This window comes from Bos indicus, chromosome 11 (genome assembly GCF_029378745.1).
Source record: "Bos indicus isolate NIAB-ARS_2022 breed Sahiwal x Tharparkar chromosome 11, NIAB-ARS_B.indTharparkar_mat_pri_1.0, whole genome shotgun sequence".
NCBI classification, from domain to species: domain Eukaryota; kingdom Metazoa; phylum Chordata; class Mammalia; order Artiodactyla; family Bovidae; genus Bos; species Bos indicus.
This window is the reverse complement of record NC_091770.1, coordinates 92,448,136-92,475,454: the sequence shown is the minus strand read 5'-3', so window position 1 is coordinate 92,475,454 and position 27,319 is coordinate 92,448,136. Positions and strand designations below refer to the sequence as shown.

At 47.9% G+C, this 27,319-nt stretch overlaps 1 protein-coding gene across 3 annotated transcripts in view; it reads left to right on the top strand.

Moving 5' to 3' along the window:
- The window catches only part of TTLL11 (tubulin tyrosine ligase like 11), a 268,063-nt gene that overhangs the window by 197,623 nt on the left and 43,121 nt on the right, over window positions 1–27,319 (top strand). For 2 of the 3 annotated variants that reach the window (XM_070799197.1, XM_070799198.1), the window contains exons 7-8: window positions 1,059–1,157; window positions 26,421–26,672. In XM_070799197.1, coding sequence (XP_070655298.1) covers window positions 1,059–1,157; window positions 26,421–26,672 — 351 coding nt within the window. The remainder of the gene's footprint in view (window positions 1–1,058; window positions 1,158–26,420; window positions 26,673–27,319) is intronic. The other variant, XM_019970759.2, reaches the window with a different exon arrangement.

Here is a 27,319-nt window from a genome sequence, read left to right as displayed (position 1 = left end):
AATCACTGCAGATGGTGACTGGAGCCATGAAATTAAAAGATGCTTACTCCTTGCAAGGAAAGTTATGACCAACCTAGACAGCATATTAAAAAGCAGAGACATTACTTTCTCAACAAAAGTCTGTCTAGTCAAGGCTATGGTTTTTCCAGTAGTCATGTATGGATGTGAGAGTTGGACTGTAAAGAAAGCTGAGCACCAAAGAATTGATGCTTTTGAACTGTGGTGTTGGAGAAGACTCTTGAGAGTCCTTTGGACTGCAAGGAGATTCAACCAGTCCATTCTAAAGGAGACCAGTCCTGGGTGTTCATTGGAAGGACTGATGTTGAAGCTGAAACTCCGATACTTTGGCCACCTGATGCGAAGAGCTGATTCATTTGAGAAGACCCTGATGCTGGGAAAGATTGAGGGCAGGAGAAGAAGGGGGATGACAGAGGATGAGATGGTTGGATGGCATCACTGACTCAGTGGACATGAGTCTGGGTAAACTCTGGGAGTTGGTGATGGACAGGGAGGCCTGGTGTGCTGCGGTTCATGGGGTTGCAAAGAGTTGGACACGACTGAGCGACTGAACTGAACTGAACTGAACTTCTCTTCTCCACCATGAATTCTCCCATCTTAAAGATTTTAGGAATCTGCCCTTGAGGTTTGGGAAACAGAAGAGGTTTCTGTGTCTTGGCACTGACCACAGCCTTCAGGACCTCTCTCCCTGTAACAGTTGTGAGCTCCTGTGAGCTCACAGCTCCTGTGAGCTGCCTGTGAGCAGGCAGACACTGTGCCTTGTTGATTTTAGATGCCCTGTGCCAGGGTTCAACACAGGGGAGGTGCCATGTGCCGACCTGCTCAGTGCCAGCCTAAGGATGTCTAGGACCTACAGTTTTGTTCAAACCATTTGCGGAAACATGCTCTCCAGGTCCTCACTGTTCGCTCCCCATGGATGCTGCAGGCCAGGCCAGGGAAGGCCCTCCGAGCCCCCCAGCACCTACTCTGTAGAAGTTACTTGTATTTGTCTCGTGCAAAATGCTTTGCAAAAACGAGTTCATTATGCTTTCTGATTTCAGCTTTCCAGATATCTATATGGACAGAAAACACAGATTCCCTCCAGTTTCTGAAAGAATGTCTTCATTGAAGCTTCAGCTTTCGAAGCTTTCCATAGTCAGGTACTGGCCAGTTGAGTGGACTTAGCTGGAGTTGCCTGTGTCTCCCATATCTATAGCCGTGTCTCCCAGTAAAGGGTGGTCCATCCGGCATGGTCAGAGGAGTTGGGGTAGCAGGGATTGAGATGGAATCAGAACTATCCCCGATTCTCCCTTCACGAGTGGGAAACAACACGGCAGAATGGGGAAAAGACCGGTTTTGGTGACACAGAGAGACTTGATCTGAATCCCTCTCTTGCCGTTTATCTGCTGTGTGACTTTGGACAAGTTCCTTACCCTCTCTGAGTCTGGGGTCCTCATCTGTCAAATGGAGATACTAGTACCCAACTCCTGGGATCCCTGTGAGAGTTCAAAGTAATTTTTTGTAAAAATATGATGACAGCTATGTTAAACCTTATATACCGCACACACATACATTTGCACACTTATGAGATGGATAGACAGACAGACAGACAGAGGAGAAATCCTGAAAAGAAAACACCACCATGTTAGCTGTGGCTGGCTGTGTGTAGGTGGTGAAACAAAGAGGGAATTTTTTCCCCTTTCTCTGCTTTTCCATATCTTTAAATATTTTTTCCCTTGAACATATATAGAGTTTATAATTAGAAAAATAGAAAGAAAACCAAGAAGCATGAAATGGGGGGAAAAAAAGAAATAATATGCATTAAGTACCAGGCATAAGTTGGCACCCAGTAAATGGTAGCTATTTTTACTAATTAGTCATTATGCCTAATAATAATAATTAGGAGTAATGATTTCCTCTGGGACCAGAGGTTGTGAATTAGTCTGTTGGTGGCTAATGACTCACAGCGAAGGGGAGTTCTGGGTTCACTCCCAGCCGGGGCCACCCCTCACTTGTCTCCCTGATCTTTCTGCCAACACGCTGGGCTCCTGGGCTCCACAAGCTTGCTGATGCTGCGTCCTTCCACGCAAACAGCTGAGCCCAGAGCTCCTGTGCCCAAGACCAAGGGGAGATGGCAGAGGTGTTCCCCACGGGGCTCTCCACGGAGGGGCTCATTCAAGGAGAGCGGCAGTGCCTGTGGCAGGACGCTGCTGTCCCTGTGTTAACGGCGGGTCGCCCGTCTAGGGAGACAGTAAGAGTGAGAGGGTCGAGGTTCACCTCTATTTTGTCTGTTTGAATAGCAGAGGAGATTCTCGGTAAACACATTGCCCAGCATTTAAAACTAACTTGATGCTGCTGGTTGGAAGATTATGCAAGTTAAAAACATGCCCCTCTCTCTTCAATTGGGCTTCCCTGGTGGTTCAGTGGTAAAGAATCCACCTGCCCAATGTAGGAGCCTCCGGTTCAATCCCTGGGTCAGGAAGATCCCCTGGAGAAGGAAATGGCAACCCACTCTGGTATTCTTGCCTGGGAAATCCCACAGACAGAGGAGCCTGATGGGCTACAGTCTATGGGGTTGCAAAAGAGTCGGACATGACTTAGTGACTAAACAACAACTGCTTTCTTCAATTATCAGTATAGTGATGAAAATGATCCAGATTTAGCCCAAATTAGAGTTTAAGACTAAATGATCAAATTCTTCAGGGTCCAGTAGGTTCAACCAGAGAGAAGTAAAATTCTGCATTGAGGACAGAAAAAGCAAAATCCCAAACCAGCTGTGTGACTGTGGGTAGGTCAGTCAACCTCTCTGAAAACCTGTGTCCTCGGGTGTAAAATGAGAGATGGGCACAGTTACTTCCTGATGTCCCTGGAAGTGCTCAGTTCCATGGCATGCTGATTATAAATGCAGTCGGTTCTGAGATGATGGTGGACTGGAGTTTTTCTCTGCTCAGCGGGCCAGCTGCCCTCTGCCCGATGTGGGTAAGGCAGGACAGGACAGGAATTCTCTCCTGGGTGGACACTTACTGGTGTGGCCCCCACAGGTGATACATGATGGCAGGACTTCAGCTAGAGGCTCCTTGAACAATGGAAACAGCAGATCCTGCACAAGTCCTTACCATCCTTATTCTGAGACTGAGCTGCTGCTGCTGCTGCTGCTAAGTCGCTTCAGTTGTGTCCGACTCTGTGCGACCCCACAGATGGCAGCCCACCAGGCTCCCCCATTCCTGGGATTCTCCAGGCAAGAACACTGGAGTGGGTTGCCATTTCCTTCTCCAATGCATGAAAGTGAAAAGTGAAAGTGAAGTCGCTCAGTTGTGTCCGACTCTTCGCGACCCCATGGACTGCAGCCCACCAGGCTCCTCCATCCATGGGATTTTCCAGGCAAGAGCTGGAGTTGGGTACCATTGCCTTCTCTGGAGACTGAGCTACTAGAGATTAAATGCCCACCGTGTGCCAGGCACTGTGGCAGGTGTTACGGTAACGGGTGTCTCTAATCTTCAGGCGTCTGCAGGACTAGCCTTGCCTGGTTTCACGGCTGAAGCAGCTGAGGCTCCAGTCGTTGGCTCCCTTTCCTCACTAGTCATTTTCTGTGCACCTACTGTGTGCTCGGGCCACGGCCTTGGGAATCGAGAGATCAAGATGACCCCCCTCCCCAACTCAGGGCTGGCAGTTTGATCATAGTACCATGTGAAAGGGCTTCAGAAGCGGTGTAAAGAGGGGTGTTGTAAAGCATGGTGAAGGGCGGGGCGAGGTGAGGGATGGCATTCCAGGCAGCGGCCACAGCACGTGCAGAGGCCCTCAGCTAGCAGATGGCAGGCGGACGTGGCCAACGGTGCTGTCTGCCTGGAGTTTACCTGGGAACATGGTGGGACATGGGTGGGAGCAGAATACAGAGCCAGAACGTGAAAGGACTTGACCAGGCCAGAGAGCGAAGGCTCTGACCTGCAGGCAGAGAACGGTTGGTCATTCATGCATTCCCTCACTCGGCCTGTGTTCGCTGAGTGCTCGCTCTGTGCCAGGACCGAGGAGTCATTAGTGAACAAAGCATTGGAAATCCCCGCTTATGAGCAACTGACGTACTTTACTGGAGTGAAAAGGCAGGGAGTGGACAATAAACAAAATAAATGAGTACAATTTCTGTGCCGTAGATGGTGATGAGTGCTGTGGGGAATGAAGCCAGGAAGGGCCCGGGGCACTGGGGAAGTGCGGGTTAAAGCTGTGAGCGGGAGGTCGGGAAGGCCTGTCTGAGGAGGGGCCGTCGCCACAAGCACTGGAACGAAAGGAGGAGGAGAGCCAGGGTAGGGTCTCCGGGGACCCGCTGGGATCTGCAATTGAGCTGTGACACAGAGGGTGTGTCAGCAGGGAAGCTTACAAGCCGGGAGACTGGCGCAGGGGCTTTTGGAAATCAGGCGACCCGTCGATGAGGTGATAGGTGATGGCGGCTTGGATTATGGAGCGAGCTGTGGGGATGGGCAGAGTGGGCGAATCGAGGTGAACAAACAAGGCTGGGCTACTCAATGTGGGGGTGAGGGACAATGGATCTCTCTCTGGCTTCTGACCCAGGCATGGGCCTCTGCATTTGGACAAAGCTGGAGGCTCAGGTGTGGAAGACCCCAAAAGATGAGCCTCAGTTGTTGCGAATAGAAGCACTATTCGCAATAGCCAAAAAGTGGAAGTCACCCAGCTATCTACTGACAGATGACTGGATAAACAACGTGTGGTCTATACACACAATAGAATATTATTTAGCCTTTAAAAGGAGAGGAATTCTGACACAAGCTGTCACACAGAGGAGTCTTGTGAACATTGTGCTGAGTGAAACAAACCAGGTATGAGAGGACAGATGCTGCCTAATTCCACTTATAAGAGGTCCCTAGAGGAGTCCGGTTCATAGAGACAGAAAGTAGAATGGTAGTTGCCAGGAGTGAGAGTGGAGGGGTGTGGGAGATGGGGAGTTGGTATTTAATGGGTACAGAGTTTTAGTTTGGGAAGATGAAAAAGTTCTAGAGACGGACAATGGTGATGCTTACATGATAATATGAATGTACTTAATGGTACTATATCCATACAAATGGTAAATTTTGTGAAAATATTAAAAAAAAAATATTTAAGCAGTTTGCCCCAAATCCCACAACCAGCAAATCCAGCGCCCTTCCAAGGGTCCTCTCATACCCTTACTTCTTATCCTGAGCTCTCTGCCTCTAGCTGTTCCCATCTCCTAGACTGGCTGGGATCACCCGAGGAAGTTCCTTAAGTCTCTGGGCCTGTTTTCCCTCAGGAGAGGAAAAACACGGTGTGGTTGTGAGGATTAGATGAGCTCATACACATCACAGGCCTGGCAGAGAGAAAACTCTCCTTACATCTCATTACATTTTATTACCGTTCTTCTATCAGCATGCCCTGACTTTGGTAAAACAGCGCAGACTGGAATCCATGGTCCAGCACTTGTGAGTTATGTGACCTTGGATCACAAGCCACTTAACTTGCCTGAGCCTCAGTGTCCATCTGTAAAGAAAGGTGAGAGTTCCTACCAGACCGGGAGGAAAGGTTAGAGTGTAAGTCACTCATTCATGTCTGACCCCATGGACTGTCGCCTGTAAGTCTCCTCTGTCCTTGGGATTCTCCAGGCAAGAATACTAGAGTGGGTAGCCAGCCCTTTCTCCACGGGATCTTTCCAACCTAGGGATCGAACCTGGGTCTCCCTCTAATAAACAGAGGCCATTACTCTGTGGACCAGAGATGACAGTTAGGCAAGGGAAAAATGAACAGTGACATGATTTGTAAATTTAACATTTTTTATTGATTTCCACACTATTTTGTAAGTAGAAACAGCACCTCCCTTCTGGTAGTCTAGGTGTTCACCGAATCCTGAAACCTTTGTGTTGGTTTCACTAACACGTCAGTCTCTTGATTTGTCTGACAAAGGAAACCCATTCGACCATGTCTCAGTAATAGTCACAGGGGCACTGGTCTGGGTCTGGCCCTGAGCTACTGCCACAGAGCCAGCAGTGAGTCAGAGAGGGGCCCCAGCTGCAAAGAGCTGACCCAGGCTGTAGGAAGGGCCAAGGACATTGTCCTAGCAAATTGCAAGAGCAGTTGGCAAACCTGCATTCTTACTTTCTGCGAAAACCCACGTGCCGGGAAACCTTGGATAAATCATTTCCCACCTCCAGAGCTCAGTCTTCTATCTGCTTACAAAATGAGGACCTTGAACTTGCCAGTCTCTGACTTGAAGCTATTTCCTTTCGAAATTCCTTGATTCTGTTGCCCCAGTGCTCCCTCTGGGAGCAGCCTTCTGGACCAGAGTCACAGCCTTCTGTGATCAACCAGACAACCTGGCCTTGGGAGCTTAGTGACCAGCCAGGATGGTCCTGACCCATGGATGCTGGGACCCCGGCAGCAGGTTGACGAGGAAGGAGAGGATGCCAGGATCAAGAAGAGCCTGGGATGCAGAGACCCCGGGTAAGGATGGGAGGCCAAAGCTGTGCAAGGATTAGAAGCGGAGACTCCTCAGCCAGGGAAGCTCCGAGCTACCTGGGAGATGGGCATGGCTTGTGGACCACTTGTGTATCTCATCTCGAGGAGCCTCCTGCTTGGAGGGTGTCTGGGAGTCTGCTTCGTCCACGGCCCACGTTGCCCTTCGACCTGCAGGGCTGCGTCCAGCACTTTCCTGATCGTTGTCTGCTTTCTGGTCCTACCTGTATCTCATGCCACGGCGCCGTCTGCTCATTTCACACAGGACACCACACCTGAGCTTTCTTCTCTCGGGCTGGAATGGAGTCAAAACCAGCAAAGCTGTGATCAGGGCCTGGGCATCTTTGGTATGCATACCATCATAGTGTTACCCAGTCAAATTCTCAGTAGCCAACCCAAATAGGGGGAAGATAAACAGCACATTATCCTTCAGCCTCAGCCACCGTCCATATGCATGGACCCGAGGAACCTGACTCCCTTGTAGAAGCAGGTGTGACCTTCAGAGGGACCAGCGTCTGAATGCTCAGTACCCCCTGCCCCTCTACCCCGGCCGTTTCCCTATAGGCCAGAGCAGATGTGGCCCCAGGTCTGGAATGGCATAGGACACCGTTCCGGCTGCCCACGCGCAATCCATGTTCTTGAAGAGTCTGATGGGCTTCTGCCACTTAAGAAATTGGTCACATTTAGAAATATTCAGCTTCAGCGAACATGTCATGGCTCTGTCTAGGAAAAACATACTATTATCTCTGGAGCTTGCCTGAAAGAACCGGCTTGTTCCTGAAACAGATGTTTTGTAAAACCTACAGTGACAGGCTCATCAGAGCTGGCAGTGGGCCAACGCTTGGTTACCAGCCTCACAAGGGCACACACCTCCCAGCCAGCTTCCCATCCATTCCCGTCTCCCCCCGCTGCGCAACTCACCCCCCAGACACCTAGGCCAGAGGAGAGACTCCCTGTGGCTCCTCCTTCTGGCTCTTGGGTTCTGAAGCTAAACATTTCACAAGCCTGAGATTATTGTAGACAGAGGCAGCCAGCCAGGTGTGCCCTGGGGAGAAGTGTCCAAGATAATGACTCAGAATATATTTCATTTGGTCCAACCCACATTTATCGAGGGCCTCCGGCACCAGGCACTGTTCTCGTTGCTTTCAGGTACCTTGCTTCACAGTAACTGTTCAAGGTCACCCATTTCAGAGAGGAGGAAACTGAGACCTTGCCCTGATTTCCTAGGGTTGCTATAATAAGTTTATCACCCACTTGGTGGCTTGAATCAGCAGAAACGTGCTCTCTCACAGTTCTGGAGGGAAGAAGTCTCAAATCTGAGGATACTAGCAGGTCTGTGCTCTCTCCTAAGGCCCGAGGGGAGAGTCTTTTCTTGCTCTTCCCACATCTGGGTGGTGTTTCTTGGTTTGTGACGGCATCGCTCCAATCTCTGCCTTTGTCTTCACATAGCCGCATCTTCTGTGTGTGTATCTGTGTCAAATGTCCCCCTGCTTTTCTTGTCAAAGGATACCTGCCGCTGGACTTACAGCCTACTCTAGATCCAGGATAATCTCAAGATCCTTAGCTTGATTATATCTGCAAAGACCCTTTTCTAAGTAAGATCACATTGACAGATTCCAGGGATGTATGGCCAGTATTCGGCTCGCTGCAGACCTCTAGCTATTATCTGGTTGTGTCCCCAAGGCCACTCAGTGAGAAAGGGTTGCTGTGGGGAGTAGAACCCGGCTGGCTGGCTCTGAGGGGCCCTCAGTCAGCGTCTCCCTCCCCAGACACTGTGAGGCAGGTTCCTGCTCTTAAGAAACCTGCAACTGGGTGGGAAGGAGCTTTGCATATTGGTTATGAGGGAGTCCCATCGATCCGGATGACCTTGGGCAAGTTATGTCAACACTCTTGTGTCTCAAAGGGAAAGTGAGCCATGTGGAAAACGGGAATCATAGTAAGAATAGCAGTACTCTCCAAAGGTTATGGTGGGACCAAATGAGAGGGGCCCGAAATCAGCAAGATCCCAGGCACCCTGACTCCACAACCTCTGCCCATAACCACCATGCTCCATGCTTCCATCTGTAGGAACTCCTCAAATATTCGAATCAGAGCTCCTCAATGAAAGAAGGACAGGGGGAGGTTTCTGTTTAGGTTCCCAGAAGCCAGGGTGAAGAAGAAGAGGAAGCCGAAGCTGACTTAAGAGTTCTGAACTTGGCTCGCTGGGAGGATGAAGTTGCCAATAATAACATGGAAAGAGCAAGAAGCTGGTTGAGATAGGGGATGGGAGATAGGTAGGGAATAAATTCTATTGCACTTAGGTGCAAGGGGGACATCTGGGTAGATTTGGCTGGCAGGTGTTGGACTTAGAAGGTGACTTTTATTTGGTTTTTGTTTTTATTTTATTTATTTATTTTCTTGGCTGTGCTGGGTCTTCGTTGCTGGACTCGGGCTTTCTCTGGTTGTGGTAAGCCGGGGGCTATTCTCTAGATGCGGTGCTTGGGCTTCTCACTGCAGTGACTTCTCTTGTTGCAGAGCACAGGCTCTAGGCACGCAAGCTTCAGTGGTTGCGGTGCATGGACTTAGTGGCTCCACAGCGTGTGGGATCATCCCCGACTAGGGATCAAACCAGCGTCCCCTGAATTGGCAGGGGAACTGTTAACCACTAGATCACCAGGGACGTCTAGAAGGTGACTTTTAAAAGCTACACAGAGCTTAAGAGTGAAGGAAAGAATTGAACATGTTTGGCAAGTTCAAGTGCTGTCAGAGATGAAAGCATTTTGTGGGAAGGGGCAGAGAGCAAACTAGAAAAGAGAAAATGAAAGTCATATTCACACACATTGGTTCGTGGTCACAGCACTCCATTTTCCTGCCTGTAAAAGGGGCATGCTGCATTTTTCTCCCCAAGCTGTTGCTCAGGTTGCATTAGATCACGGATGGGAAATCGCTGCAGAGATTGCGCACCAAACTGTAGCAATGGGCAGCAGGCGAGGGCCTCAGCCACGTCCCCCGACCCCGAGCACGACAGGAGAGGCACAGGGACAAGCTTCCTAGCTCTACGTCATGGCTGGGGAAGTAATAACTGCTCGTTCACTAGGTTTGAACTGGCTCTGATGGTGGACTCTAAATCTATTCATCATCACCCAAGGAACCGTATGATAAAAACTAGAATTTCCCCATTCCCTGGCGAGGGGAATACTTTTGCCACTGGTTTCTGTTTTTTGAAAAAGCAGGCAGAACACTTCTCTCATGGACCTCATGGAGTGCTTCTGCTGCGCCGTCCTCGTGCCTGGGCGCCACCACCCAGGAGTCCCACTTGCCCTCCAGCTCCTGTGTCTGCAGGATGGGGGTTGGTCCAGCAACGTTGCCATGACGACCAAGGAAGAGGCCAGCCCTGACTTCAGCTCTTAGTTTCAGGGAAACTAAGTGACAGACTCTCTTCTGTTTTCTTTCTTGGGGAGGGGGTTCCCCACCATGTTCCCGTTGGCATGGAAACCTTTCACTCCCACCAGGTGAGGTCATCAAGTGGGGAGATTAATTTATTTGAACGGGCTCCTGGAGAGACCATGGTGAAAGGAGAAAGCATCAGGATGCGATGGTTCTGGCCACTGTGACATGATAAGTACCCTCCTCCTCTGGGAGGGGTGGTGAGTGGGCGCCGTGGCCTTCAGACCCCAATCTGTGTGTGTCCAGGTCGCTGGGATTTTTAAGCTGCCTTTTATACATGTGGCATTTTATGAGCTGCTTCATATTCAATTTCCATTTAGTGCTCACTATGACCCTGTGCATTGATATTATTGTCCCCTTTTGCAAATGAGAAAGCTGATGCTCAGAAAGGCTAAGGACCTTTCCCAGGGTCACTCAGCTGGCAAGTGGCTGTGTTGGAGCTCAAACCCAGACCTGTTTGCTGCGTAATTCCTACAACTCTTGCCCTTCTGACATCCCGCCTTAACCTTGTACTTGAACTTATACGATCTCTTCAGGGTCTCTAGAGCCATCAGGGAGACATCGTCTAAAAAATGTACCATGATAACTAAACATTTAGTACTCTGTGAGAAACACCACTGCAAACTGTCTGGATGCCTGCTTGGGGAATTAGGCAATGACAAGAGAAATTAAATACCTTAATGGATTTTGACAACAACTCTATGTTGGGGGAATTCAAATTGCATAAAGAAAAAAAAAGTAGACTTTCTCTCTGGACCTGATTACTAATATGCATGCTTAATTTATTAGCTGCATTTTAAAAACTCTAGTTTTATTAGGACCAAAGTTCTCGGAGGAAAAAAGTTGTGGGTTGGAGGAGGCAAGTTTAATCTTCTTGGAGAAGGTTGGGCTTGAGCTGACCTGATCTCCATGATCTTTTTTTTTTTTTTTAGTTTATACGAATTTTTTGAAGTATTTTATTAATTGATTGGCTGCATTGTGTCTTAGTTGCAGCACATGGGATCTTCATTGCATCATGCAGATCCCTTGTTGCATTGCATGGCCTGTCTAGTGTAGTGGTGAGTTCAGTAGTTACAGCACATGGGCTTAGTTGCCCCATGGCATGTGGCATCTTAGTTCCTAGACCAGGGGTCGAACCTACATCCCCTGCATTGCAAGGTGGATTCTTAATCACTGGACCACTAGGATAGTCTCTGTCCTTGATTTTGGAGGAGGGTGTTTGCTAGATATGTATCAAATGAATGATAACAGTTACAATCACTTTCTCACTTACTAAGCCCTGGCCAAGATGCTAGCACCTCATTTTACATCCCCCCCCCAACTGAATCTGCCCACACCCCCGCAAGCAAGATTCTACTGTCTGTCTCCATTTTACAGAACAGAAATGGAGGCTGGATGATAGAGCCATTTCCCCAAAGCCACGCCCTCAGTAAGGAGTGGAACCAGAATGACTATTATTCTTATTATCATAAATTATTACTGTTGCATTATTACCTTAAAAGTGGCTTTAGAGAACCTGAAGCTGAAAATGACACCCAGAGTTCACCCTGCCCGTTTTCTTGCCTTCGGGTAAAATTATAGCAAATTCTTCATGTTATTTGTCTTAAAGAATACTGCTCTTGCACAGTCATTTATCAGCATGTCTTTTTTTTTTTTTTTTTCATCACCTATTAGATGTAGAGCACTGGGAACAAACGTGGATTCTATTTTTGGCAAACTCAGTCTCAGGGGGACAGAAGCCACAGACTTCAATGGCCATCATATAAGTCCAAAAGATGACACATTTCACAAGAGAGCTGCCAATGAAGTGCTGTGGGGAATCCAGAGGAGAGTATTTCGGGTAGGAGGGATCAGGGAAGCAAGCTTTGCAGGATGAGCAGGATTGGGGCCCGGCTGCTGGTGAGCAGGGTTTAGCAGGACACAGGCTCCCAGGCTCGGGGGCCACACACATCTCCACATGTAACTGAGATCACCCAGGGAGATTCGGCAGGCAGGAAGCAGGTCAAGGACAGAGGCTTAGCGGACCATCTACCTCAAAGGGTCCTCAGAAGAAGAAAAGCAGAGGATGGAAAACACTTGGGAGAATGCAGGGGCTTAGAACGAGAGTTACAGAAAGCGAGTGACTGACTGCATGGAACGCAATGAAGAAAATGAACTAAGGAAAGGTCAGGGGGTTAGGAGGAGAAGGCAATGGCAACCCACTCCAGTGTTCTTGCCTGGAGAATCCCAGGGACGGGGGAGCCTGGTGGGCTGCCATCTATGGGGTCTCACAGAGTCGGACACGACTAAAGTGACTTAGCAGCAGCAGCAGCAGCAGCAGGGGGTTAAGGGTACCGCGGAGGCCCCTGGGTAACCTTTGAGAGGGCAGTCTGGAGCAGTAAAAGCAGAAGCCAGCTGCTCATCCTGAGGCTAGGAGGGGCTCAGCACAGAGTAACTTTCTCCAGGTCATGCTCCACCCAGCAAGGGCTGTGATTCCAGTCCTAGTGGAGGGCTGTCAGAGAAACCCCCAGAGCTGCCCAACCTCGCTGGAAGCCTAGAAAAGAAAAACAACTCTTGCAAGTCACACAGACCCAGATCACCAACTGATAACCATGTACGGGGGGCGTGACCTTGAGTACGTGCTTTATTTTTCCTGAGCTCAGTTTCATCTGATAGATAACAAGAGCTATCGCTTCTTGAGTGCTTACGGCGTACCGGGTATAATTCTAAATGCTCCACATATATTAGCCCATTTAATCATCACAATAGGTAGAATTTTCATCCCCATTATAAAGATAAAGACACCAAAGCACAAGCGGGTTAAGACATTTTCCCAAGGTCATCAGCTAGTGATGGACAGGGCAAGGATTCCAACCTTGCCCAGTCCATCAAGGTTCCAGAGTTTATGTTAATATATCTGTCCTAAGGGGAAACAGTGGAAACAGTGTCAGACTTTATTTTGGGGGGCTCCAAAATCACTGCAGATGGTGACTGCAGCCACGAAAGTAAAAGACGCTAACTCCTTGGAAGGAAAGTTATGACCAACCTAGATAGAATATTCAAAAGCAGAGACATTACTTTGCCAACAAAGGTCCGTCTAGTCAAGGCTATGGTTTTTCCTGTGGTCATGTATGGATGTGAGATTTGGACTGTGAAGAAGGCTGAGCACCAAAGAGTTGATGCTTTTGAACTGTGGTGTTGGAGAAGACTCTTGAGAGTCCCTTGGACTGCAAGGAGAGCCAACTGGTCCATTCTGAAGGAGATAGGCCCTGGGATTTCTTTGGAAGGAATGATGCTAAAGCTGAAACTCCAATACTTTGGCCACCTCATGCGAAGAGTTGACTCATTGGAAAAGACCCTGATGCTGGGAGGGATTGGGGGCAGGAGGAGAAGGGGATGACAGAGGATGAGATGGCTGGATGGCATCACTGACTTGATGGATGTGAGTCTGAGTGAACTCCGGGAGTTGGTGATGGACGGGGAGGCCTGGCGTGCTGCGATTCATGGGGTCGTGAAGAGTCGGACACGACTGAGCGACTCAACTGAACTGAACTGAAGGTCTCACCATAGCTTAGGCAGAATGATCAAGGCACGAGAAGGTTCCTGGCCTAAAGGAGGCTCAATGAATTACTCCCTTTCCCTGACCAACCGCAAATGTGAAGTCAGGGAGGCCTGGCCTGAGAGAGGCCTATGGGACCAGCCCCATGAGTGACACTAGTGAAAACCGCGTGGGAGGGACACACACAGATTTGTCTCGTGAAATTGGTTGCAAATGCCATGAGCCCCTGGGGCAGGGCCAAGTGAGATTGGTTTTGCTCTCAACACCCGCGCAGCAGAGATTGGCCAGCTGCCGACCTGCAAGTCCGTGACAAGTGAAATTCACAAAGCGAACAGATTTCAACTGAAATCTGGAGGAAAAAGGATATTTGACCAGGATATGCCTACTGAATCCCTGAATAAGGGTTCACTGGGTGTACACTGTATACAAAAGGGAATTAGGATTACATTGGAGAGGATCTGGATTTGGATGAAATTGAATGCCAAGAAGAATTAGAGTCTGGGCCAAGGATGACTTCTTCACATGAGTTTTCCCACTTATTGTCTGGATTCATGCAGCCCTATACTTTGGTGCAGAGCTGTGTTTAAGCATTAAAACGCTTTGTATCTCAGATAGGCTCTGAGTGTGTAATTAAAAGGATCCCTTCATTAGCAGAACTACGTGACGCAAGCTCAAGTTGGCCTTTTCTGCTAATTTTGGAGGTGGTAAAACAGAGGCTAATACAACCACTAATTACAACCGTGACACAGTGCCTTGCTTTCGCTTCCAGGAAATCTTTGTTCTCCCCAAACATAGACAGGATCTTCCCAGTCACTGGGAGAGGAGAAGTAGGAGACAGATTCATTCCAGCAACCAGAAGGAGGGGTGTGGCAGTGCAGGAGTTAAAAATATGACCTCGGGAGTTAGGCTGCTGGGTTGCAGTCCCAGCTTCATCCCTTAATCAGCTGACTCGACCTCTCAAAGCTTCAGCATCCTTAGATGTTGACTGGGGCTGAATAGCATGGTCGTGGGTACTCACTGAAAGGATGACTATATTCACTGACAGCTGTTTTGAACACCTACTGTGTGTCAGGAACTGCGTGGGGGCTACAGTCATAAACTGTAGGTGTCAGCCTCCTGGGCTTTTAGTCTGGGGTGAGAGAAACGGGCATCAAAGAGACGGTTGCACAAATAACCATGTAGGTGTAATTGTGATAATGACTCGGAAGAAAAAACAATGGTGATGATGATGATAACGATGATGATGGACAAAGCCTGTAAGTCCTATGTAAAGGCATGGTTCATTTAACTCTGGAAGTTATGGGAAGCTTTTTGAAAAGGGTGACCTGGAATCTCAGATTTGAAGGATGAGTGTTTCTCATGTGGATAATTTGGGGAAAAGCCTTTACAAAAATAGGGAGGGATGCCCCAGGTGGTGCTAGTGGTAAAGAACCCAGCCTGCCAATGCAGGAGAGGTAAGAGAGGCAGGTTCAATCCCTGGATTGGGAAGACCCCCTGGAGGAGGGCATGGCCACCCACTCCAGTATTTTTGCCTGGAGAATCCCCTGGACAGAGAAGCCTGGAGGGCTATGGTCTATAGGGTTGCAAAGAGTCGGACATGACTGAGCAACTTAGCACGCATGGATGTGGAATTTGGATGATGAGGCAGGCGAAGCAGGCAGTGATCAGACCCACAAGGCCTGGAGCTCTCTGGCCGGGAGTAAGGCCCTGCCCAGAGCGCCTAGGCAGCTCGTGTGGGCCAGGCTTTGTCATCTGAAAACTGTTCCTCCGGGATCCAGTGGAAAGCTAAGCACAAGTCCAGTCATTCACAAAGACAGCGGCCAACTATTTAGTGGGTTTAAAGAGGAGTTCTGCAGCCCTTGGGGCAAAATGATTCTCCTCCGTTCCTGCCAGTGTGGTCGGGCAAGTCTAAAGCTTCTCATTCAGAATCAGAGTTTGGGCCACTCTGGTGTTTTAGTTTAACAGTGGTGTAGGGTTGTTGGGTTTCTTTTTTCCCCTTCTCTTTCTTCTTTTTTCAAGGTTCTGAGCAGGAAGTCAGGAGAACTGGGCCTGCCTTTGCTACCACCTTTCACTTGATGCCACCCCTCAAGCAAAGGACTTTGCCTGGACTTTCCAACATTATTTCAAAAGGAAACTGAGATGAGTGGATCACTAGGGTCCCTTCTACTCTTCGTTTAACTTTTGCTCTCTGTGGGGCGCAGCGAACATTTCTGCGTTCGTGATTCTGTGACCACGGTCATTGAGAGCCAGGCTATCAGATGAAGGGCCGTCACCCAGCGAGGCCCGAGAAAATGAGACTCACTTATGTAGGAGGGATGTATTTAGGTTCAGACAGAGGGCAGGTGCAATTGGACCGAAGGCCGCCTGCAGCAAGATCCCCCAGACAGCCTCTGGGCAGTCCGAGGAACACGAGGACAGGCGGGTGTCTAGTTACATGGGTTGGGAGTGGGGCAGAATGTCCAAAAGTGGTTAAAGAAATGCTCGATCCCCCTGTATTCCGGGAGGTATGTGTGGACTTCTCCCACTGAGGCTGGGGACTCGGCAGTGAGCCTCTCCAGATGATGACACATGGGAGATAAAGAGGCTGGTGATTATAATCAAAGTGGCGTGTATCCATTTTCTCTATAATTACATTAGTCCTATAGGTTAGGTGGCTTCCAAGGTGGCACTAGTGGTAAAGAACCCGCCTGCCAATGCAGGAGGCATAAGAGATGCGGGTTTGATCCCTGGGTTGGAAAGATTCCCCTGGAGGAGGGCATGGCAACCCACTCCAGTATCCTTGCATGGAGAATCCCATGGACAGAGGAGCCTGGCGGGCTACAGTCCTTGGGGTCACAAAGAGTCTGACACTACCTAAGCGACTCAGCTCGCACGCACGCATAAGTTAGGTGCCGCTTTTAAGTACTATTATTTTTCCCATTTTATATAAGAGGATACTGAAGCTTTGTGGTTATATGACCTGCTTAAAATGATGGAACTGGGATTCCAACGATGCCTAAGACTATCCCCAGAGCCCACACCCTGATTCCCCAGACCCGTGCCCATGGGACAGAGCTGCCTGGCAGCATCTCCCCCACTCCTTGGCCTGAGTGACTGTGCATTTCACTGACTCTCACTGCCCATGCCCAAGACAAAGAAAGCCAGAGGAACCGGGGCGAAGACACCTGCTTGGAAAAGAATCGGATTGGGGGCGGGGTGGTCCCTGCAAAATGAGCTGTCAGTTCCTCTATCTGCAAAATGAGGGGGCTGGGCCTGGTGACCCTAAAGGCACTTCCAGCTTGGAAACAGCCCAAGTTCTGGGTCTGTGGGAAAGGGGGGATTAGACTGAATCTACTTGTCTGTTCTTTTGTTAATTCATTGCCTGGCCCGACAGGAGGATGCTCCTGCAGCACCCCAGCCTGGTGCCTCGGAGAATTCATCCCAAGCAGGGAAGAGGACCTAGTCCGCTGCTGTTGTCGCTGGGGGCCTCTGTTCATTCACACACACAACGAAGCAGTGCATCAGTGACTTGTGTGGGCCTGTGACTGTGAAACAGGGCTTGATTTGTTGGACAGTCAGAACAGCCCCATTCTGATAGACGCTGGTTGTCACATATACTGCGGTCAGTTACAAGCAGACAGACCCACCCACCTACCCACTCCGCTGCAGCAGAATCATCTGGAGGTCTAATCATCTGTGCGTTTGATTATAAAGAATGCAACAAGTTTGAACTAGGCTTAGACTAAGTGCCCCCTGCCACCCACCCAGTCACTCTCCCTCGTAAGTAAGTGACCTCCATTGTAAGGGAGGAGAAAATGAGACTTCATCAGTACACTGAGTTGTAACATGATGGAGTGGAAATGGCCTGGGCTTTGAACTCAAGCAGATCCTTATTCAAATATCACTCGGCCATTTAACAGCTGAGTGACCTTTGAAAAGTAGCCTAATCTCTCTGAAGCTCATTTCTCAACAGCGAAATGGAGCCACTTATTATTATACCTAATTCATAAGGATGATTGCCAGGGTCAAATGAGATGTTACAAATAACCCACCTGACTCTCAGGTACTCAGTGCCTGATAACTCCCTGTGTATGGAAGCAGCATAGCGCAGTAGTTAGAAACAAGGACATTGGCACCTGCCTGCCTGGGTCTGTATCTGGGGTTTATAACGTATTAGTTTCTCTCTTTGTGCTTTGGTTTCTGCATCTGTAAAATGGGAATAACAATACCTTCTGCATAGGATTTTATCGAGATTAAATGATTTAGAATGGCAGTCCCTGGCACATAACCGGTATCATCACCGTTGTGTTTTGGTGTTGATGTTACAATGTGCTATGGAGGAAAGTGATTGGGGGGTTCAAAAGTGGCCAGATGAGCATTCTGAGGAACGTTGCATAAAGGGAAGCCAGTGGGAACAGACCCAGCATGGATCTAGGTCTTACAGGGACTGGAACATCAGCCAGATCTCTCATTAAGTCCCTCTCCTCATCAGTCTGAAACACATGCCTCACCCATCTATCGCCTTCTCTTCAAATAGGATAGCATCACCATCAAGCAAATTGAGCCTCTGTGATGGAAGAGATTTATCAAATGACAGAGCCAGGCTGCATGGTAGTTATGTTTATTTTTAGTAACTTCAGCCTCCAACTCTTTAAATTAGCTGCCAGGCTAATTTAAGGGATTTCTCTGATGCATGGTTGGCAGTTTCTCCTGGAATGCCAATGTGCATTTGAAACCCCCAAAGGGCTGAGGGGACACAACTTGGCCGAGCGGTGGGGAAAGGAACCTGCCGACCTCCTTTTGCCAGCTCAGCCTCGTTGCCCACCAGGTTCTCCTGCCAAGCCACAGGATTGCCCGGGAACATGATCCAGGGCCTTCCCTCCCTTTCTGTCCCCTGTGATCAAACACCAAATCCATCTTCTTGCACCTAGACCAGTGATTCTTAGACTTCACTCCTCATTACACTCACCCACAGGGTTTGCTGAGACAGTTTCTGAGGCCATAGGTCTGGGGCGGGGGCAAGCATGTGCATTTCTAACAAGGTCTTAGGTGATGCCGGTGCTGCTGGTCCGGGGACCATGCTTTCAGAATCACTGACCCTGAATGTTCTGATGGCTTCCTTACATCATCAACCCCCTGCCCCCTCGATTCAGCATACATACCTCTGGCAGACTCATTCCTCTTCTCTGAACTTCTGATTTTGCCACTCTTCTCCCCCAAATCCACCACAACCTTGTCATCTCCTACATGGCCAAGTCCAAGCTTGATAGTCTTAACATGCGAGATCCTATAAAGACCTGCTTCCTTTCATGTATCTGACTCAGTTCAGTTCAGTTCAGTCACTCAGTTGTGTCTGATTCTTTGCAACCCCATGAATCGCAGCACTCCAGGCCTCCCTGTCCATCACCAACTCCCGGCGTTTACCCAAATTCATGTCCATCGAGTCGGTGATGCCATCCAACCATCTCATCCTCTGTCGTCCCCTTCTCCTCCTGCCCCCAATCCCTCCCAGCATCAGGGTATTTTCCAATGAGTCAACTCTTCACATCAGGTGGCCAAAGTATTGGAGTTTCAGCTTCAGCATCAGTCCTTCCCATAAACACCCAGGACTGGTTTCCTTTAGGATGGACTGGTTGGATCTCCTTGCAGTCCAAGGGACTCTCAAGAGTCTTCTCCAACACCACAGTTCAAAAGTATCAATTCTTTGGCGCTCAGCTTTCTTCACAGTCCAACTCTCACATCCATACATGACCACTGGAAAAACCATAGCCTTGACTAGATGGACCTTTGTTGGCAAAGTAATATCTCTGCTTTTTAATAGATATATGACTAAGACCCCTAAACTGACCTCCTTCCATATGTTCCGGGTCCCATCTCTGGATGCTCACCTAGCCACTCTCACCTGGCTCAGACATTGTTTGTGGATGGGTCTAGTCTTCCCACTCTGGGTCACATGCTTCTGGGTAGCAAGGTGGACTGTGTCAACCTTACCTGTGTAACCCAGGCCAATGGGACAGACAAGAGCTAGGGAAGTGGTTCATAAATGAATAAATGATTGAAGAGAGGCTTCACTAAAAAAAAAAAGGGAATTATTTCTCTGAGAGCACTCAAGCATCTTCTGTGAAACTAGCTCTTTCATTATTTACCTTCCTATTTTGTTAATTTACAAGAAAAAAATATATATATATTGTTTAAACATCAGAAGAAAAGTCTTTCAGTTCAGTTCAGTTCAGTCGCTCAGTCGTGTCCGACTCTTTGCGATCCCATGAATCGCAGCACGCCAAGCCTCCCTGTCCATCACCAACTCCCGGAGTTCACTCAGACTCACATCCATCCAGTCAGTGATGCCATCCAGCCATCTCATCCTCTTTCGTCCCCTTCTCCTCCTGCCCCCAATCCCTCCCAGCATCAGAGTCTTTTCCAATGAGTCAACTCTTTGAATGAGGTGGCCAAAGTACTGGAGTTTCAGCTTTAGCATCATTCCTTCCAAGGAAATCCCAGGGCTGAAAAGCCTCTTGATGAAGGTGAAAGAGGAGAGTGAAAAAGTTGGCTTAAAACTCAACATTCAGAAAACGAAGATCATGGCATCTGGTCCCATCACTTCATGGGAAATAGATGGGGAAACAGTGGAAACAGTGGCAGAGTTTATTTTTTTGGGCTCCAAAATCATTGCAGATGGTGATTGCAGCCATGAAATGAAAAGATGCTTACTCCTTGGAATAAAAGTTATGACCAACCTAGATAGCATATTGAAAAGCAGAGATGTTACTTTGCCAACAAAGAAGTCTTTAGTTTGATTTAAATCAAATTATCACAAGAGTTGTGTAGTGAGCAAAGCCTCAGGTGTGTACTGAGATGGTCCTGAGTACAAAATCTTTTTTTTTTTCCAAAGAGTTCTGTTTATGTATTTGGCCACACTGCACGGCCTGTGAGATCTTAATTCCCCAACCAGGGATTGAACCAACACACCCTGCATTGGAAGGCAGAGTCTTATCCACTGGATTTTGGGGGAAGTCCTTGAGGACAAATTCTGATTCCCCTATTGATTTATGGAATTGGGCAAGACTGGGCAGTATCGAGTTTCTTTGGGCCTCAGGTTCCTAATCTGTAAAATGGGGCTAATTTCTACCTACCTTGCAGAATTGTCTTGAGAAACCAATGAAATCAATATATCAAGTAAGCTGCTTGACATCGAGTGTGTACAGTGTGTTCAGTCGCTCAATCATGTCCAACTTTGCAATCCTGTGCACTGTAGCCCGCCAGGCTCCTCTGTCCATGGAATTTCCTAGGGAAGATACTGGAGTGGGTTGCCATTTCCTCCTCCAGGGTATCTTCCCAACCCAGGGACTGAACCCGCGTCTCTTGCATTGGCAGGCAGATTCTTTACCACTAGCGCCACCTGGGAAGCCCCAGGAGTGGGTCTCCGATAAATACTAGTGATTTTCTTTTCAGACAGAATGGTGGTAGGGGGTTTTTCACAGGGGTTTTAATAAAGCAAAACTCCATTTTATTTGAAAACCCATAATAGATAAAACATTACAGGATTCTTTCCCCTGTTTTAGTGAATCAAAGATACACCAAATTCAATTGTTTTTAAATGCCCCAAAGGACTAGTAAGCTTGATTTATATTTTCTTTACCAGTCACTTCTATTTCATAAGTCTGACTTTTCCATTAAAATGCTATTAACTAAAAACAGGATTTTACAGTACTTGTGATACCTTGGATCTCCATGTGATAATTGGAATTATCTGGAGCAAAATACCATTTCTCTGTGTTTTAGTTCTTCTTCTGTATCAGTTGTATCTTTACTGCCTTCTTCCAGTTGAGTAAAACCCTTTCCGCCTGAGTTTGTGGTTTCAAGTTCATGAAAATATCTGTGGCTTTGAGGGCCCTTTTCATCTTGAGGTTATTAATTGCAATTCAGGAAGGAAGGGCAATAGTAATCACCCAGTAAGTGCAACAACCCTTGAAGGAAATGTGAGAGGCTGTCACGGAGAAAGCAGACTCCTTCTGGGCAGCTCTGGAGGTGGGATGGGAGGCAGGCTGCAGACACTGGAGGGAGACAGCCTCTGACATGCAGTCCGGGAAACCATCCCAGCCTGAGAGGTGCCCTGGAGGTGGTGGGGTCCCCCTCAGCAGGCAACCCAAGCTCCGGCCACCACCCCAGATGAATGATCTGGCAGTCAGATGACCTACCAGTGCTACTGTCCTGTCTACCTGGGACTCATTTTTTTTTCCTCTAAAATGACGTCGTTGTGAAAACGCTCTGGAACTAGATAGAGGTGGTGGTTTGCATAACATTGTGCCTTGTGTGCTTTAAAATAGTGAATCTGAGGACTTCCCTGGTAGTCCAGTGGTTAAGATTCCATGCTTTCAAGGCATGGGGGCGCAGTTTTGATTCCTGGGTTGGGAAATAAGAGCTAGCATGTCTTGAGATAGAGCAAGAAAAATTTAAAAATAAAATGGTGAATTTTATGTTATGTGCGTTAGACCACAACAAAATAGATGACATCATTGGACAGAATGATCTCAAAGCTGTTTCTAGCTATAATGTATAATGTTTCTGGGAGGGATCACATGGCTTAGGGGACGTATGTCACCAGACTCTTATTGAGCAAAGACAAGCCATGTAGATAATATCTGACTGAGGGGGGAATGGCTGATTAAATTCTGGTTCAGACATAATATGGAATATTACATGGGCTTCCCAGGTGGTGCTAGTGGTAAAGAACCTGCCTGCCAATGCAAGAGACATAAGAGACTCAGGTTCCATCCCTGAGTTGGGAAGATCCCCTGGAGGAGGGCATGCCAACCCACTCCAGTATTCTTGCCTGGAGAATCCCCGTGGACAGAGGAGCCTGGTGGGCTATAGTTCATGGGGTCCCACAGAGTCAGACATGACTGAAGCAACTTAGCACATGCCTATGTCCATAAGAGGTTATGCTCATGAAAACACGCTTAAGGCCACAGGAAAACATGATATAACGGTAAAGTGTAAGAAAAAGGATTTAAACTACCCATGGTGTGATCCTAACTTATAAATACAGATTAAAAAATTAAAACATTAGTGTTTATCCCTGAACTGTGGGATTGCAAATGATTCTGATTCCTTTTATCCCTTTATACAGTTTTCAACATGGCTACAAAGAGCATAATGATTATTATAATTTAAAAAAAAACTACTTAAAAACAAAAAAATAAATAACAGTCCTCTGGGTTTTTGTAACCCTCAGTGTGAACCAGGATGTGCTTTGGAAAAACAGGGCAGCAAAGTGGGAAGTGCCTGGTCAGGAGAACTGAAATGTAATTCCAGTTCAGCCAGGGCAAAGAGCCCCTTCACCCTACCGGGCCTCAGTTTCTCCATCTGGAACAGGGGTATAGAAACCACTTCGGACTGCACATGTTTCGAGAAGAGCAAATGAGATCGCCAAAGTGGGACAGTTCTGTTGATTGAAGAGTTCTCAGCCCGTTTTCTTTGTCATGGAGTGCATTCAAACCGTACATTTCCTTCAACAAAATCTCCTTTAACAAAAACTTAATGAGTGCTTATAAAGTCAGTGATTGCCACTTATCCAGGAATTTAAGAGCTCATTTCCGGTAACGCGGCTGCTTTTTGTTCATATCTTTCTTCTTGTAACCTTAATGTGAAAACATTTTATTTCATCTGAAGAGTAACCACCTGACTTTTATTTACAGTCTTAAATTCAAGGAGGTGATGATAAAAACCAGTTTAGCTGAAGGGAAATTGCACCCCCCACCCCCATCCCATCCCACTCCCCCCACCCCACCCCACCCCCCGGGAGCGAGTGCTCTCTGGAGGAGTCAGGTCCCTCCCCTTTGTAGGAGGGTGCGTTTGTTTCCTTGAACCATCCACACCGTTGAACTTTAGAAGGGGTTTTGAGCTGCTCTGGTTCTGCCTGTCCTGGCTTTGAGACCCACTTTGAAGGAACCATAGCTTACAGACCCTTTATTCACACCAGGGGGTTCTCTTTCAGACTTGGGCTCCTTGAACCAGCATGAACAAAAGTCCATTTTGGCAGAGTAGTCAAGTACACTGTTTCTCTATCGAACTGCTTTCCTATTTAAACGAGCCTATGGGGTAGATACAAAGCATCATGAGCTTGATATTTTATTTGACGCTTACCTTGCTATTAAAGGTGGCTCAGATGGTAAAGAATCTGCCTCCAGTGCAGGAGATCCGGGTTCAATCCCTGGGTCAGGAAGATCCCCTGGACAATGGAATGGCAACCCACTCCAGTATTCTTTCCTGGAGAATTCCATGGACAGAAGAGCCTGGCGGGCTAGAGTCCATGGAATCGCAAAGGGTCGGACATGACTGAGTGACTAACACTTTCACTTGCTATTGAAAGCACACTTTCCCAATGCAATGAATTCAGTGAAACATTTCCCAAGCACCTAATACGTATCAAGTCCTATAGAAATAGGGTTGAATAAGATGTGGTCCTTTGCCTTCAATGAGCTCACAAAATAGCAAGAGGGATTGGCACGTAAGCAAATACAGTGCATGTGACTCGAGAAATGCAGACGTCCAAGGGACCCGGAGTGGACCTGAAAGACGATCTTCAGTGTGGTCAAGGGAACAGACGAGCTGGTTCCAAAAGTGCAGCAGAAATGTGCCAGGCAGCCAGGGCCGAGGAAGACTTCAAAGGCTAAGTCAGAAAGCAGGTACGAAGATACTAAGATAGCCTGACTTGGTGACTGATGGCATGCTTGGAAGTGGGAGCTCTGAGAACGAGGCCATTTAATAAAGAAGAGTAGAAAATGGCCTTGGTATTGATCTCAGTGCCGTGGGATGCGGCTCTTTTTTTCCTGGATCTCTTAGCCAGTTGGACAGTATTTATTGGCTGTGTACACCGTACTCAGGGTGTTACTGAGTCCAAGCTCATACTGCTCACCACACGACAGGCCAATAAATAGAGAGACAGGTTGTTGGGGCAAGGAATAGTGACTTTATTCAAAAGATCAGCAGACCGAGAAGATGGTGGACCGGCATCACAAAGAGCCATCTTCCCTGAGTTAGAATTCAGGCTTCCTTTAATACTAAAAGGGGAATGGCTAAAGTCCTGGTTCCAGTCAGACCCCAGAGGGGGTGTGTTAACTTCTTCCTTCCTGCAGCCATTCAGAGGTGGGCCTAGTCAGAAGGTTTCCTGTGAACTAAATAAAGGTATTTTAGCTTGACACTCATTCCATGGGAGACAGCCTTCCCAGAGACGGACGGTTATGTGTCATTTAAGCTTATCGGCAACATCCCTTTAGTGATGGTCTTGCAGCAAAAACAATAGAACACAAAGGCTAAATTAAAAGTAACAGATGCAATATGGAGTCAGATTTGTTCTTCCCCATTACAAGGGTTCTGTCTCTGGAATGGACACACAGGTGGAAAGGGTTATGCCTCCCCCACCCTCACCCCATCAGCTATGGGCAGGACAGGAGACAAAGAAAGAAGCGGAGCTGCAGGTGCAGATTGGGCACTGCCTGTGGAAGGGAACTGGGTGTCCAGCAAGCGCGAGTCTTTGCCTCCAGGCCAGGCCAGAGGGCAGCAGGCTGGGGCGGTGGCAGCTGTCAAGGCCTTGAAAGGTACAGCATGTCCAGGGCAGTAACAAGAAATGAGGAGGGCAGAGAGGAAACCAAGAAGGGGCTTGCATGCCAGAGGGAGGCTATGGACTTGATCACATGGGCGCTCAGGAACCTCAAAGATGACCAGTGTTAGAAGTGGGCATCCAGGCCAGGTCTGTTTTAGAAGGTGGCCTCGGATACCTTGTGGAGGATGGAGGCTGGAGGCCCTATTGCCAGAGTCCAGGAGAGGACAGACAAGGCCAGGGGAGTGGGAACAGTGAGCCGGGTTCCAGGAAACACTAGGGAGGCTGCGAAGGCAGAGCGAGAAGAAGGGGTTGATGTTTGTTCTGATGTTTCCCGCTTGAGTCACTGACAGATGGTGGTGACCTTCCAGGAGACGGGGAATGCAGGTTTGGGGAGGAGGGGAAATAGCCGTGTCAGTGGGAGGTACCTGCGGGCCATCCTGGAAGGTAAACAGGTGATCATTGGGTCTACAGGTGAGAACATTCCAGCTGGAGGAGCATATCTGAGTGTGAGTGGTTGTGAACTTTCTTGACTCTCAGGAAAATTTCAGGATAAAATATCCAGACAGGAATCACAACACTCTAATCATTTCTTTCTTTTTTTTTTTGTACTAGTTCCAAATAAGAAAATAGTTAAGCCAGAAAACGTAATTGTGCCTATTCCTAGAACTGGGTAACTGATGTATCTTTGCAAATTGTTCATTGAACTGTGCCTATGGCTTCCTGCCAGCCCTCAATGAGATTTTTATATTTCCTAATTATTCAATTACTACCCATAAGTAGGAATTTGAAACCATACCCAGACTCCTTCATAATTGAGTATTCTCTTGAATCATGAGTACAGGAAAGGAAGTTGTCCATATTGGGAAACTAAGATGGTAAAACAGGGGAAGTGTACATCTCTTGTCCCGTGACTCTGTCTTGGGCCCAACTTCTCGCCATGTGAGCTTGGGCAGGTCACTTTTATTTTTTAACTTTTTAAAAAATTTTATTTTTTTTAATTGAAGGATAATTACAATATTGGGTTGGTTTCTGCCATACATCAACATGAATTAGGTATCATATATATATACCATAGGTATATACAGGTATGACTCTTTGGGCAGGTCGCTTCTTTGAGGTCAATTCTCTGGTTTGTACATTAAGAATAGTAATAATAGGGACTTCCCTGGTGGTCCATTGGCTAAGACTTTGGGCTCCCAGTGCAGGGGGCCCAGGTTCGATCTCTGGTCTGCAACTAAGACCCAGCACAGCCTAATTAATTAAAAGAATAGTAATAATACTCCCCGCCACCGCCTGCCATTGCTATAAATCTAAAGGAAAGGAGAATTTGCAAGAGAAAGTGTTCTGTGTGCAAACCCACTCTAAATGTTGGTTCTATTATTAACTCCTTGTGTGTTACAGGTCTCAGCTGCTGGGGAAGTCGTTAGCCTCAAAAGAAAATCCTCCTCACAGCGATCTGGCCAGCACCTCACAGGGCAACGCCAACCCCGACGCCCACCTGCCCTCCATCTGCCTCAAGCAGGTGTTCCCCAAGTATGCAAAGCAGTTCAACTACCTGCGCCTGGTGGACAGGATGGCAAACCTGTTTATCCGCTTCCTGGGAATCAAGGGGACGATGAAGTTGGGACCAACAGGCTTCCGTACCTTCATCAGGTCAGTGAGACCAGCCCCCTCTGGCTGGGGTTCAGGCAGCCTGGAGACCAGCCTGACATCTGGCTGGCCCCTTCTCCCAGACTGCCCCTGGGAGAATCTGTGACGCCAGATTGGGCCCCACTGGGTTGGGATTGGCCCAGCAGCTGGCACTGGGCCTGGCATATAGTACACTCTTGTTCGTTGAACGAATTAATGAATGCTACAGATGTGAGAGCATTCACAACCTTGTGCTTGTGGTTAAAAACAATTCCAGGCTACCTTGAGCAGGACCCTGAGACCAGAGATGAATAATCGCCCCTTGGACTCAGACAGATCTCGCGCTTCCTAAACTGGGTGAAGTTCTCCCAGGGGTGCATGGCTGAGTGCTGAGCGTTTATGAAGCCACAGCAGAGAAGCAAGGCCTATCTTTCCAAAGTGTCATTTTCAGGAGAGAAAAGTTAAATAATTCAGTTGATAAATAATTTAATACATTTGTTCTAGCATAAAAATAATGTGGTTATATTATGAAGTATAATACAAAATTTGCATGAAGCACAAGACAAAGAAACTGTGCTTTTGCCACATCCTACAAAACAGGCCTAACCTCCTCAGATTATTCATTAACTTGCCTGTACCCCCTAGGGCACTTTGAGGGCAGTACAGGAGCA